At 46.9% G+C, this 12,500-nt stretch overlaps 1 protein-coding gene and 1 long non-coding RNA gene across 4 annotated transcripts in view; one reads left to right on the plus strand and one right to left on the minus strand.

The window, feature by feature from the left end:
• whrnb (whirlin b) overlaps positions 1-12,500 on the plus strand; it is a 54,265-nt gene that overhangs the window by 15,913 nt on the left and 25,852 nt on the right. For all 3 annotated transcript variants that reach the window (XM_042102421.1, XM_042102420.1, XM_042102419.1), the window contains exons 2-4: positions 1-196; positions 3,556-3,681; positions 11,978-12,192. The exon at positions 1-196 is cut by the window's left edge and continues 8 nt beyond it. In XM_042102421.1, the coding sequence (XP_041958355.1) occupies positions 1-196; positions 3,556-3,681; positions 11,978-12,192 (537 nt within the window). The remainder of the gene's footprint in view (positions 197-3,555; positions 3,682-11,977; positions 12,193-12,500) is intronic.
• On the minus strand, positions 3,190-11,704 carry LOC121716177. Its single transcript, XR_006033784.1, has 3 exons — positions 11,604-11,704; positions 7,254-7,259; positions 3,190-3,202 (listed from the first exon to the last, which is right to left on the minus strand). It is a non-coding gene; the product is annotated as an uncharacterized LOC121716177 (long non-coding RNA).

Consider the following 12,500-nt stretch of genomic DNA (forward strand, 5'->3'; position numbering starts at 1 on the left):
GGGCTTTAAGAAGCTGGCCATGTCCGTGTGCTCGATGGGCCGCATCCCCGGCGGCTACGTGACCAATCACGTCTACACATGGGTGGACCCGCAGGGCCGCAGTGTGTCCCCGCCGCCCGAGTTCCAGGAGCCGCCCGGGGCCCCGGGGAGACACTCCACACAGCAGCAGCTGCCCCAGCCACCCCCAGAGAAGAGGGTGAGTGAGAGGGAGGGACACACACACACACACACACACACACAGCAGCTGCCCCCACCGCCCCCAGAGAAGAGGATGAGTGTGTGGGAGGGTGCACAAGATGGAGTTACAGTGGATGATGCATGGGGCAACCTTTTGAGCAATGTCGTCAAAGATCCTTGATTACTAACCATGGCAGAACAAACTCTCAAGCAAGCTCACAAAGAAGAACTATTTCTTGGTTGATACTTCAATGGAGTCTATGTAACAAGTAACATCATACATTATATCATATACTTAATATCAAATAATGAACATTCACTTATATTAAATGTAATATGCTTTCATTTTGAATTTCAATAAATAAAAGGGGAGTCCTTTGGCATCAGTGATCTCACAGCGGCACCAGACATCAAAATAAAAATATTTCTATGTCTTTGACTGTGTCCTAGGTTTACAATGTGTGGGGACAATTAGCCATTCAGAGAGCATCAATCCAGCTGTGACCATAACAATTCAGAAAAGGGGAGTCCTTTGCCATTTGCTGTCAAGCTGTTATTGAAAAATAAAATCAGAATTCCATGGAGGAGCTTCAACCCTCTCTGATGTCGCTGGGCGACCACATAACCGATTCTGTGTGTTTTGATTGGATAATCATGGTAATTTGCCTACTGATAATTTAAGTACTCCAGTAAAACAGTTGATGCCTAATATCAATGAGAATGTACCCAAACAACAAACATTGCACAGCAGCATTGCTCAAAAAGTTACATTGCGTATCATCAGCTTTATGTTTCTACTGTCACGCAGCCAGCACAGAACTGGTTCAGAAGAGTCGTCCCTCTATTTCCGCAAGGCTACATTGAAAATGTTTGCTTAACCACTGAGTGATGCAGGTTCTAGAGGGAGGCATGTGGGACCTGGTTCAGAAGAGCCTTCCCTGTGTTTTAGCAACTTTCACAATGTCAGCTAAATGACTGACTGATGCCTGTGCAAGTCTTCTGGATCGTTCTCTGATTATGTCAGTGTCAGCCTAACCAGTCTACCCCAAAGGAGTAGGGTTTAACTTTGAATCCCAGATGGAGAGAGAGAAGTCTGTCTAATTAATGGAAATACTTTGCAGTGCATGGGATTGTCATATATGAGACAAAGTTATGTCTAAATTGGCAGTTTCTGATAGCCTGACGAGCCAGACCCACATTAAAATGTAGGGTCTGGGCACTCACCGGTCCGAGGGGCGGGATAATTGGTTGTCTTTCAAATTCTCTCTGCACGCAATAGGACAGGCTATGAGTCCCATGCGTTTCCCACCAGCGGAGCTAGTTGGCTAGTTCAAACTTTTGCCAACTTAATAAAAGCTTAACTTGTCACTCTGTTCGCCAACAGCAACATCCATGTTATTTGTTTTCAAGTAGCAGGGAATTCAAGCCAAACCGTTGCAACTCTGCCATCAATCATTGTGTTAAGCCCACCTAACAACTCTATACACGATTTGATTGGCCTGATAGAAGTTTAATTTTTCGAGCTCACAAGCCAACGGAGAGTTGCTAGACTAGCCCTGGCAGCAAATGTAATTTGCTGCCGCTAGGGTGCGTCTAGATTTCTAGTCGTTTCTGACCATGTAGGAAATAGAATCTATACACAGTCAATCTCTGTACACAGTCAATCTACCTAGCTGTAAAAGGTCCAAAGCAAAGATTCTAGAACAGAGCTCTGTTCTAGAATCTTTGGTCCAAAGTAAAACCCCTGGCATGAGTGAGTTAGATGTGTTTTGATGCGTCAGCAGACCCATGTTTCCCCATCTCTGTGTCTGTCTGAGACTAAACTCCACTGACTCTGGGTAATGGCCTTTGAGGGCAGGGTTACATGGAGGTTAATATGAGCCTCTAGCATCATTCTCAACTATGAGGCCAAAACAAGATGCCTCAAGGTCCTTTTTAGCCTTTTCCACCATCCTCTCTCTCTCCATCTCCCTCTCTCAGTCTCTCTCTGAAACACACACACTTTTCCGGTCACAACACACACACACACACACACAGAGACACACATACACACACAGACACACACAGACACACACACACACATCCCCCACCTCCATTCTGCTTTACCAGTGAAATGTGCAGAGTAAGCTCCATGCGTATGGAGCGCTCTTATCTTATCCCAGGGCTGCACATTCAGATGGCAGAGAGGGCCATGTACCCCCCCCCCCCCCCCCAACACACACACACAAACTACATTAACTTTCTCCTCAAAGTACACTGTACACAACACTGAGGGGGGAATTTATGGGCTAAAAATGTCCACAGATGATTTTTGGGAATTATCTATACATATGTTTTGTGATGGTGCTGGATGAGCACGGCCGAACAGAGATGATTTCTAATTAAAGAAGTGACAGTGATGTATGTTGTTTGGTCTGCGGCTTGGGGTGGGGTGAGGGTGTCGTGAATATGAAAACTCACTGGCAAAATAGGTGGTTTTATACTAGCCGAGAGATAAATCACACTTACATGCTCTCTCTTTCTCTCTCTCTCTTTCTCTTTCTCCCTCTCTCTCTCTCTCTCTTGCTCTCATCTTTCATCTCATCTCTCTGTCTCCCACAGATTCTCTTGTGTTTTGTCTCTATCTGTTTCATATTGTCTCTCTTTCCCTTTTTCCTTCTCCCTCTCTCCCTATTTTTCTTTCTTTCTCTCTCTTTTTTCTGTCCCTTTGGCTTTGCAAGTCTCTGGACATCTTCTCTGTGTCAGAGTGATTGATTTTTATGTCCAGACCCTTCTGATGTCCAATCAATCATCCCAGAGCGCCACCAGACATCAAAATAGAAAAAGATGTATTTGTCTTTGACTGCGTCCTGTGGTAATCTGTTTACAATGTGTGGAAACAATTAGCCATTCTGAGAGCATCCAGCTGTGTCCTAAAGGGTGTCTGTTGCCCCTCCCCAGTCCCGATAGAGATCTGTTCTCAGATCCATTTAGCCTCAAATAGTGAAATGCTTGTAAGACACTAGAAGCCATAATTTCTCTCACTCTAATTACGCTAATTAAACACTCTTATGGGAAAATAGGACACAATAAGTGAGTGCAGAGATTGATTGATTCGTGTGAATATTTCTGTTCGAGAGAGAGAGAGAGAGAGAGAGAGAGAGAGAGAGAGTTTACACACACATTTGTCTCTGTGTAAGTTGAACATGTCTCCATGCTCTGGTTATTGTCTTGCATTCATTATTTTTTTAACATTTTAAATTTCTGATTATGTAATATTCACCTTTAGAGACTTTTACATTTTGTGAAGCCATCAGTGGTCTGTACAGTACTGTGGCCGTTTGGGCAGGTTTGTCCAATATATAAATACTGGAATGTCTCCTCCGATCCTCTGCCCAGGTAAATGTGAACATGGAGGACGGACGCCCCCTCGGCCTGATGATCCGCGGCGGCGCTGAGTACGGCCTGGGCATCTACATCACAGGAGTGGACCGGGGCTCTGCTGCCGAGTACGCTGGCCTCAAGGTAAGGCGTCCCACACGCCAGCATGTCCCCAACCCTCCCTCTCCACACCCCCAGCATGGCATGCTGCTGGTCCCTGCTGGTCGTTAAGCTCAAACCACATCTGATCGATCCAAAAACCAGGGGTGCGTTTCCCAAAATCATAGTTGCTAACCTGTTAGCAACTTAGTTGGTTGGCAATGGGAAAACCAACAAACTAACTTAGCTAGCAACTATGGTTTTGGGAAATGCACCCCAGGACTGTAATGTAATTATGTGAGCTGCATCGAGAGTGCAGAGCAGGAGAACACCAACAGTACTGAAACCAATTAAGTGGTTGAACCTGACTGGAAAGGTATGCTCTACCTTTAAGGTACATTTGTACAGTGCATTGCATTATAAATATTCAGTAAGCATATTGCGATATTGTGAGATGCTATTGTGCACAGCACCAGCCTGTAAAGTGATTTTTCCATTGATCCCAACCTGAGCTCACTGACATGCCTGTCTGGTGTTCATCACCCTGTTTCTTTCTCGGTGTCACCTTTGTGTCTCCAACATGTCTGGGGGTTTCCCCACGGCTGTGTTTCTGTCAGCTCACCTGTGTCTCGCAGTACTTCCTTGCACACGCTATCATTCTCACTTGGTTACTCATTCACTCACTCACTTACTCATTCACTCACTCATCCATCCATTCGCCCACTTACTTGCATATTACTTACATTTTCCATCAAGTCCTGACTCTTTATTCAGTTGTCCTATCTTCATACCAGCTGTACTATACTGCATATGTCTGTCCAACCCACCCAAAATATTGTTTCTCCACATGAATAATATGACAAAGATAACAGGGTCTCAGCTCAACGGGGTGTAGTGAGAAGTCTAGGGCTAAAACATGCCCTCCCAAATCCATGCTGTCAGGCCACTCTGTCTCTGCCACACCTGTTGCCAACAAAAAGATGTGAAAACAAGCCCTCAGTAAATCCAAATATAGTCTGTGAAAGATTGAATAGGGGCCTGACACCTTGGCAACTGCTTCATGACAGGAAGATGAAAGATGCAGTGGAGGCCTGTGTCCCCTGCTGGGTGACTTCAGCTCCTGCTTCTGCGTGCATGGTGTCTTTGTGGCATTACCCGCCACTAAAAGTGCGACGGAAATGAAATGGAATGGAATTGAATTATTGGTGCTTTTGCAAGAGGAGAGGTTGGACTAAGGGTAAATGCTGGAAGGGAACGACAGGCCTTTGTGTCTTCTGAGCGCAAATGTGTCCATTTTCATTGTTCTGGCTGGGTGGAGGTAATTGAAGTTTGCAGGCACGTTTATGGCTCTTTAAGAGTAACTGTGTTTTGCCGGTTGAGTGTCGCAAACAGTAATATTCAATGGCGTAGTTGCTTTCTCCGAGCGACTGGGTCATATGAGGTGAGAGAAGGTGGCCATTTTGGCTCTCACTGGAAAACTTTTTCTTCACCATTCCTCTCTTTATTTCCCTCTCCCCTATTCTCTTTCTTCTTTTCTTCTCTCTTCTGCTTTTATAACTGCTCGATTCAGTCTGTCAGATCTGTCTGAATGGATGAAACTGACTCAGATAGAGATAAGAGACATTCGAAATTCTTGGCAGAAACTCTGGAATGCTCTACCAACAACATTTATATTCTGTTGAGTCGACAGTTTTATCCTAAGTTGCCAGGTTTGTTGTGAGTTGCCTGCACAATGAGACTGAGATATTTTTCACCTGCACCCTCTTGGTATCTACAGCCAGCCCTTATGTCCAGATCGGCTCATGTTCTCTCCACTTGACTCTGGCAGAGAGTTGCGAGGGTCAGCTGTTAATCTTCAGTGCAGTGACCTGGAGTTCAGTTCAGCTCTTTCACTTCAATTCCTTCAAGAGAGTCACACTTTACTTGAGTTCGACACTGACAAAACCTTAGTTTGTTTCAGCCTGGAAAACATAAATACAAAAAGTAGGCGTTTGAGTGACTGTTTTTTAAGAGCAAACTTGAAGGAGGCTGGAAGAATTTCAGTTGGGATGGAAATGCTTTTCGGGAGGGGATTTGTCATGTCATCATTGTTTCTCCTGTTACTACTGGCGATGGTTGTTTGTGGTGGTGCCTTCCCCTCCTCCCGTGCCTCTGGAGCAGTCTGTTAGTCTTTCATCCGGGCTGCAGTGGCTTTGTGGTGCTGGCTGACTGGCTGGAGAGCCTTTGATAGCCCGGATTGTCTCTCTCTGAACCTGGCCAAGATGACACAACAGCTGGGGTCTCGTCTGGCTGACAAATCGCCCACAGAGAGTAGGATTGCCGTACTGCTGAGTGGCACGCAGACCTCCTCCTCCTCTCGGTTAATCACACACATACTGTACACACACATATACACACACACACACACACACACATAATGTACACACACACACACAAACACACACACAAACAAACACACACACACACACACACACACACACACACACACACACACACATACACACACAGACACACATACCCACACAGAAACACACACACACAGAAACACACACTCTCCACTCTCTCTCTCTCTCTCTCTCTCACACACACACACACACACACACACCCTCCTCACATAACAAAACATATGGCCAGGGCATTCATCCATTTAAATGAGAAATGCAGGATTTTGAAGCCCTATGACGCCATTCACGTAATAAAGCTCACTAAAAGGACATTCTTCATTTGCTTTAATTGTGCAATCCTGTTAATTACTCAATTTTTCACCAGTCTGTCCCAGAGGCTGGCATGGAACACAACACTCTCCTTTCAGCATCAATCTCCCCTCCTCAAAACAACAGGAAAGTGAAAAAGACAAAAAAAGTTTTGGGGTTTATATCCTCCAGATCTGACCTGAGAGAAAGTGGACGAACAAGAGAGTGGAGAAGCTAGGTGAAGGAAGCTGAGTACATTTTCACCAGAGATGGGGGCTGGACTGTGGCGATCAGGTGTGCTGCTCTGAGGTAAGGTGAGGTGTCATTTCACATATACACCGGAGAGCTGTTCAATTTCTAGTGCTAGAGGTAGGGGATTTCACAAAGCGGCCCAATCAACAACTAAGCCTGTTTACTGTCAAAAACAAAATCACTAACAAATCAACCTTTGTGGGCAAAAAAAACATCACCAACAGAAGAGCCTTGTAGAGCATTTCTTCAAGCAGGCACCTTCCTTCATTAGTGTTTCCTTTTCCATTAAGCCCACAACACCCCCGGAAGGCTCAACAGTGGTATCATGGTGTCCCAGACTCACCCTCCTCCACACTCATGATGGGTTCTCTGCCAACAAATACCGACAATTTCTTTGGTCATTTCTTTTCGTTGCTATGATCTGATCAGCAACATATCAACATACCAAGAAATATCATAAATCCTTCAGTCATTCCTCTTCATCGATGTGGGTTTATGATAGGATCAGCAACATATCCAACCAACACACATGCCTTTGATGCAGGCTCCAGCAACTACCACTCCAGAAACATAGTGGCAAGAATTCGCACATGTCAGAGTCAATTCAGGTTGCAGCATGACCCCAAGTAGTCTATGAGCACCTCAGCCATAGCCATTGACTTGCCTTTTCACTAGCCTCTGATAGCTGTTTTACAGCTCCTTTCAGTGAGCATCCTCGAAAACCAAAGTCTAGCAGAAGGGTTGTGACTGACTTTGCTACAAAGCCTCTAGCACCTCATCTCCACTGGTCTTGTGTGTGCTTGCCAGCCACATTCTCTTACCTCTGCTACCAGTTCTGCATACTTTGATTCTTCCTTTCAAAGGCTTCCTCCACACATCTTCAAAGGAAATAGTGAACTCGATCTCACTCTCCGAATACAAAACCATGTCTGGTCTCAAAGCAGTCACAAAGGTGAAAGGAACTGTTGGGTAAAAATGGTCTGTGAGTGCATGAAAATATATACCCAAAAACGAAAGAGAGCATTTGACAGATTAAAAGGAGGATAATACACACACACACACACACACACACACACACACACACACACACACACATTTGTCCTTTGAGCTAAATATCAAAGGTTAATTTTAATCTACTTAAAATATTTGCTCTCTTAGCCAGCACTCTCAGTCAGCAGTTTTTGTTTTACATTTTGTGGATTATTTATGTGACTAGAAATACTGGAAGTATTGAGTGCTGGAAACACACAGAGAATTGTATTCACCAAATGAACAGCAAATAAACAGCAAATGGTCATCATAAACCACAAGATTGACCACAAGAAGAAGAAAAGTGACAAACTTTTGCTTCAGATGATCCTGCCGTGAGTCATTTCACATAGAAGTCGGGCTGATCTCTCTGTCTGTGATGAGGCTCCACTGGGGATGTCCTTGAATATATATTTTAATAGCTGCTGTTAACCTCTTGGAATGAAAACAAGACAAAGTTTCCCAAAGTCAATTTGGTTCCTAGCGCACTCCATCTTATCAACACTTTCCAGCAACGTCTCCCCATCCCCCTCTTTCTCTTTCAATCTCTCTCTCATTCTCTACCTCTCGCTGTCTGTTTTAATAACTCAAATCTTTCCTTCCATTTCTCTCTCTCACTCTCTCTCTCGCTCTCCCTTTTCATTTGGCGAGGGCAATGACTTCCGCTCTTGCTTTAATGAAGGCTGGGCTAAATTAAAAATCCAGGTGTAATGGTCCGGGGTGGAGGGTGAGCCGAGGTGACTGATAGCCTCACTGCTGTCCCCATCTGCATGACCTGACTCTGGGTATAATGGCTGTCACCCCTACACACACACACACACACACACACACACACACACACACTCCAACCTCCTTCCTAGCACTGAGTGTGCTGCTGTCACCCCCATTCCCTTATCACCCTCCCCCCTCCACACACACACACACACCCCATCCTCCTTCCCTGGACTAAGGGTGCTGCTGTCACCTGGAGTCCTGGGCTGTCTGGCGGCCCCTGCTGGCGGTGGACGCAGGCGTGTTCATCTGTCACCGCTAATCCGTCTGTGCCCACCTGGCATCTTGTCCTGCGCTGGTCAGGCGCCCAGTGGTCAGATGGCTGCGGTGTTGGCAGGAGACGTGCCGCTGTCGCTTTAGGGGGGGTGAAGCAGGAGGTTATGGTGGTGGCGGGGGGTGGTGGTGCAGGAGGAGGAGGAGGAGGTGGTGGTGGCGGGGGGCGGTCGTGCAGGAGGAGGAGGAGGTGGTGGTGGCGGGGGGTGGTGGTGCAGGAGGAGGAGGAGGTGGTGATGGTGGCGGGGGGTGGTGGTGCAGGAGGAGGAGGAGGTGATGGTGGCGGGGGGTGGTGATGGTGGCGGGGGGTGGTGGTGCAGGAGGAGGAGGAGGAGGTGATGGTGGCGGGGGGTGGTGGTGCAGGAGGAGGTGGTGATGATGGTGGCGGGGGGTGGTGGTGCAGGAGGAGGTGGTGATGATGGTGGCGGGGGGTGGTGGTGCAGGAGATGTGATGGGTTTGCACATTTGCTTTATCTACTCTGACCCCCACCCCCCCCCCCCCCCCCCCCCAACGTTGCTCAGGCTCTACACCCTCTTTATTACAGGCCACCTGGAAAACATCACAAGCCAGCCGAGCGTTTCCGGTCACTAAAATTAGCCTCCTCTCTTCCTCTCTCTCTGTCCATCTTTCCTACCTCTCCCTCTCTTTTTATTCCTTTCCTTAATATATCTCCTTTATCTCTCGCTCTCTCTCTCTTGCTCTCTCGCTCTCTCTCTATCTCTCTCTCTCTGTTCCTAACGTCTGGGAACACGGCATATGGATCAGTGCACCTGTTCCCTCCCAGGGATCCAGTGGTACCACTTAATCACCAGCCCAAATTAAACACCATTTGCATCTCATTACCATGTTTGCTTACCCTTCACTAAGTGCCGGGCACTGGATCCCTACATGACCTCTTATGTCTGAGAAGACACCAAGGCAGAAGAGTGGACAAATGAACATTTCTGTTCATTTTAGAAAGACTCAAGGCAGCACTCTGTGGCAGTGCATACAGGCTACTCTAAAAGCGTGGAACGCAGTTAGCATTGAGGCTGAGAAACTCTTGTACTCGTCTCAGCTGGCGTGCTGCTTCAGTGAAAGGCCGCGTATGCTCGAAGGACAGAAGAGATGGACAGCGAAAACAGTCTGGGGTCGGGCGAAGGACAGATGGAAAGACGTGGAGTACAGACCAAGTGGCGAAGAAAGACAGAAGGACACAAACAGACAGATGAGCGCATGGGATGGAGTAGGCACTTGTACGAGAGGAGAGAGAGAGCGTGGTCAGATGTCTGGGTGACTGGGAGACATTTCTGTGTGTGTGTGTATCACGTGTTATGTGTGTTAGTGTAATGTGATGAGAGAGAGGATGACTGTGTGTGTGTGTGTATATGTGTGTGTGTGTGTGTGTGAGTGTGTGTGTGAGAGAGAGAAAGAGAGGTAAGACAGGACATGGGATGAGAGAGGGGGGGTGCGTTGGTCCTTGAGGCCTTTGCAGGTCATAAATCAGGCCCCCCCATAGACCTCTCTACTGTACAGCCGTGAGTAATGGAGCCCCCGTGCTGCTGATGCAGGTGCATAAACGACATTAGCACTCTCCAGGAAAAACACGGCAAAGTCAATATCCAATTTCCCTCTATTCTCTCCATTCCACTCGCCTCCCCAGGAAAAGAACCAAACGAGGAAATGCACCAGCGCACTAGCTCTCTCGTCTGTTTAAAAACACACATCTCTCTGTTGGACCTGCGGTGGCACGATGTCTTCTTCCCCTCTCTGCCTCACAGGCCTTTCGTTCTTCCGTTCACGAGTGCTTGGCAGTCAAGCCGAGTGGTCCGACATCCTTGCTTGTAGCTTTCTCGTAAGGATCACTTGGTGATGGGCAGAGAGCTTTCCCGGCAATAAGGCGGGCGGTTGCCATGCCAGCAGCCATGCTGTTCGGGTTCACCGAACATGATGTTGGAACGAAGCAGTGCGGAGGACAAACGAACGCTCAAAATGTCCAAAAGAGAACCAACACTCAACACAACTTGCATCCAGATAACAAAGTTTGTGTTGTTTCCGAGTTCCAACACATTGCTTTTGATATTTGTTACACAATATGTGTTGAAAATAACACAACTTCCGTTGAAAACAACACAACATGAATTGTTTTTTTTAACACATCTCTGTGTCCAGATAGGGACAACACAGTTTGTGTTGTTTCCAACACATTCATTTTTAAAAGTGAAGGAGAAGATTGTTAATCCTGATGTGCATGTGGTAGCAAGGAAATTAATATAACCCACTGCCTTCACAACGTCACTTTCTCCGCACTCACCATAACATTTGACTGGAGTGCAAATGCAGGGACCTTGAATGATGATGATTGTGGCATGGCAACGCCTGCCGCAGTGACATAACTCTGTAAAACAACAGCGTTATCACCATTGATTCCTCCCAGTCCTCGCTGAGCCTCAGGAACAGAGTGGAGCCTGTTGTATGAATTATGCTCGTTGCATTGATCCGTGGCGCGCCGTTGATAATCACCTTTCAGCAGATTCGGCTTAATTAGGCAGAGGATTGTGCTCCTTTGTCTGCACTCTGGACTAAATTAAAGCCTTTTGTTCATCTAGTGTCAGCGCAGTGAGATAACGCAGAACTGTGTCCACCTACAGGCTCTGAGAAGCCTCATCCGTCAAGGCTGAGTGCTGGAGACCACTCGGCTCCTCACAGCCTGCCAAAGTAAACACCATCACAAGAATAAGATATGGATCATTTGGAATGTTCTTTTAATTTTGTATGGTTTGTGTGTTTTTGTGTGTATGTGTGTGTGTGTGTGTGTGTGTGTGTGTGTGTGTGTGTGTGTGTGAGAGAGAGAGAAAGAGAGGTAAGACAGGACATGGGATGAAAGAGGGGGGGTGCTTGCATGTATGTGTGGCTGAGTGGTTCTCACATTCTCCTTTTTTCTTCTCTCTCTCTCCCTCTATCTAGACTAGACTTAGACTTCTTTAATGTCCATAAAACTTACATAAAATGGAAAATTGTCTTTGACAGTGGCATAAAGACATACAAGAAGCACACACACACATCACAGACAACACTATGCACAATAAATAGTGTTGTCTGTGATGTGTGTGTGTGTGTATGCTTCTTGTATGTCTTTATGCCACTGTCAAAGACAATTTTCCATTTTATGTAAGTTTTATGGACATTAAAGAAGTCTAAGTCTAAGTCTAGTCTAGTCTAGTCTAAGTCTATGTCTTTCTCTCCCTCCATCTCTCTCCCCCTCTCTCTCTCTCCACCTCTGTCTCTCTCCCCCCCCCCCCCCCCCCTCTCTCTCTCTCTCTCTCTCTCTGCCCTGTTCCAGGTGGGGGATCAGATCTTGGAGGTGAACGCCCGCTGCTTCCGCACCATCCCTCACGACGAGGCTGTGCTCATCCTCCGCAGTGCCCAGCAGCTACAGGTGGCTGCCCGAGAGGTGGGCCGCCTACCGCACGCCCGCACCATCGTGGATGAGACACGCTGGATCCCCAGCGGTCAGATCGCCGAGACCTCGGCCGGCTTCAGCCTTGCCATACCTGGGTGAGTGCTCCTCTCACTGAAGATGAAGGTTGCAGTCCACACCCTATATTATGTGTGTGTGTGTGTGTGTGTGTGTGTGTGTGTGTGTGTGTGTGTGTGTGTGTGTGTGTGTGTGTGTGTGTGTGTGTGTGTGTATACCTGCATGTGTGAAGAACTCCTGTTTGTTGAAAATGCTTTAACATATGAACGGTAAAACCACTACTTCTCCAAAACCTTCAGCGGGCACTTTGACCTAATGTTCACCCAGACGGGTGTTCGTCTCAGAACTAGTAAGAGCTCTTGAATTCAAAATGTATGTTAGGTTTTTT

Source organism: Alosa sapidissima, chromosome 8, assembly GCF_018492685.1.
Source record: "Alosa sapidissima isolate fAloSap1 chromosome 8, fAloSap1.pri, whole genome shotgun sequence".
In the NCBI taxonomy this organism is placed as follows: Eukaryota; Metazoa; Chordata; class Actinopteri; order Clupeiformes; family Clupeidae; genus Alosa; species Alosa sapidissima.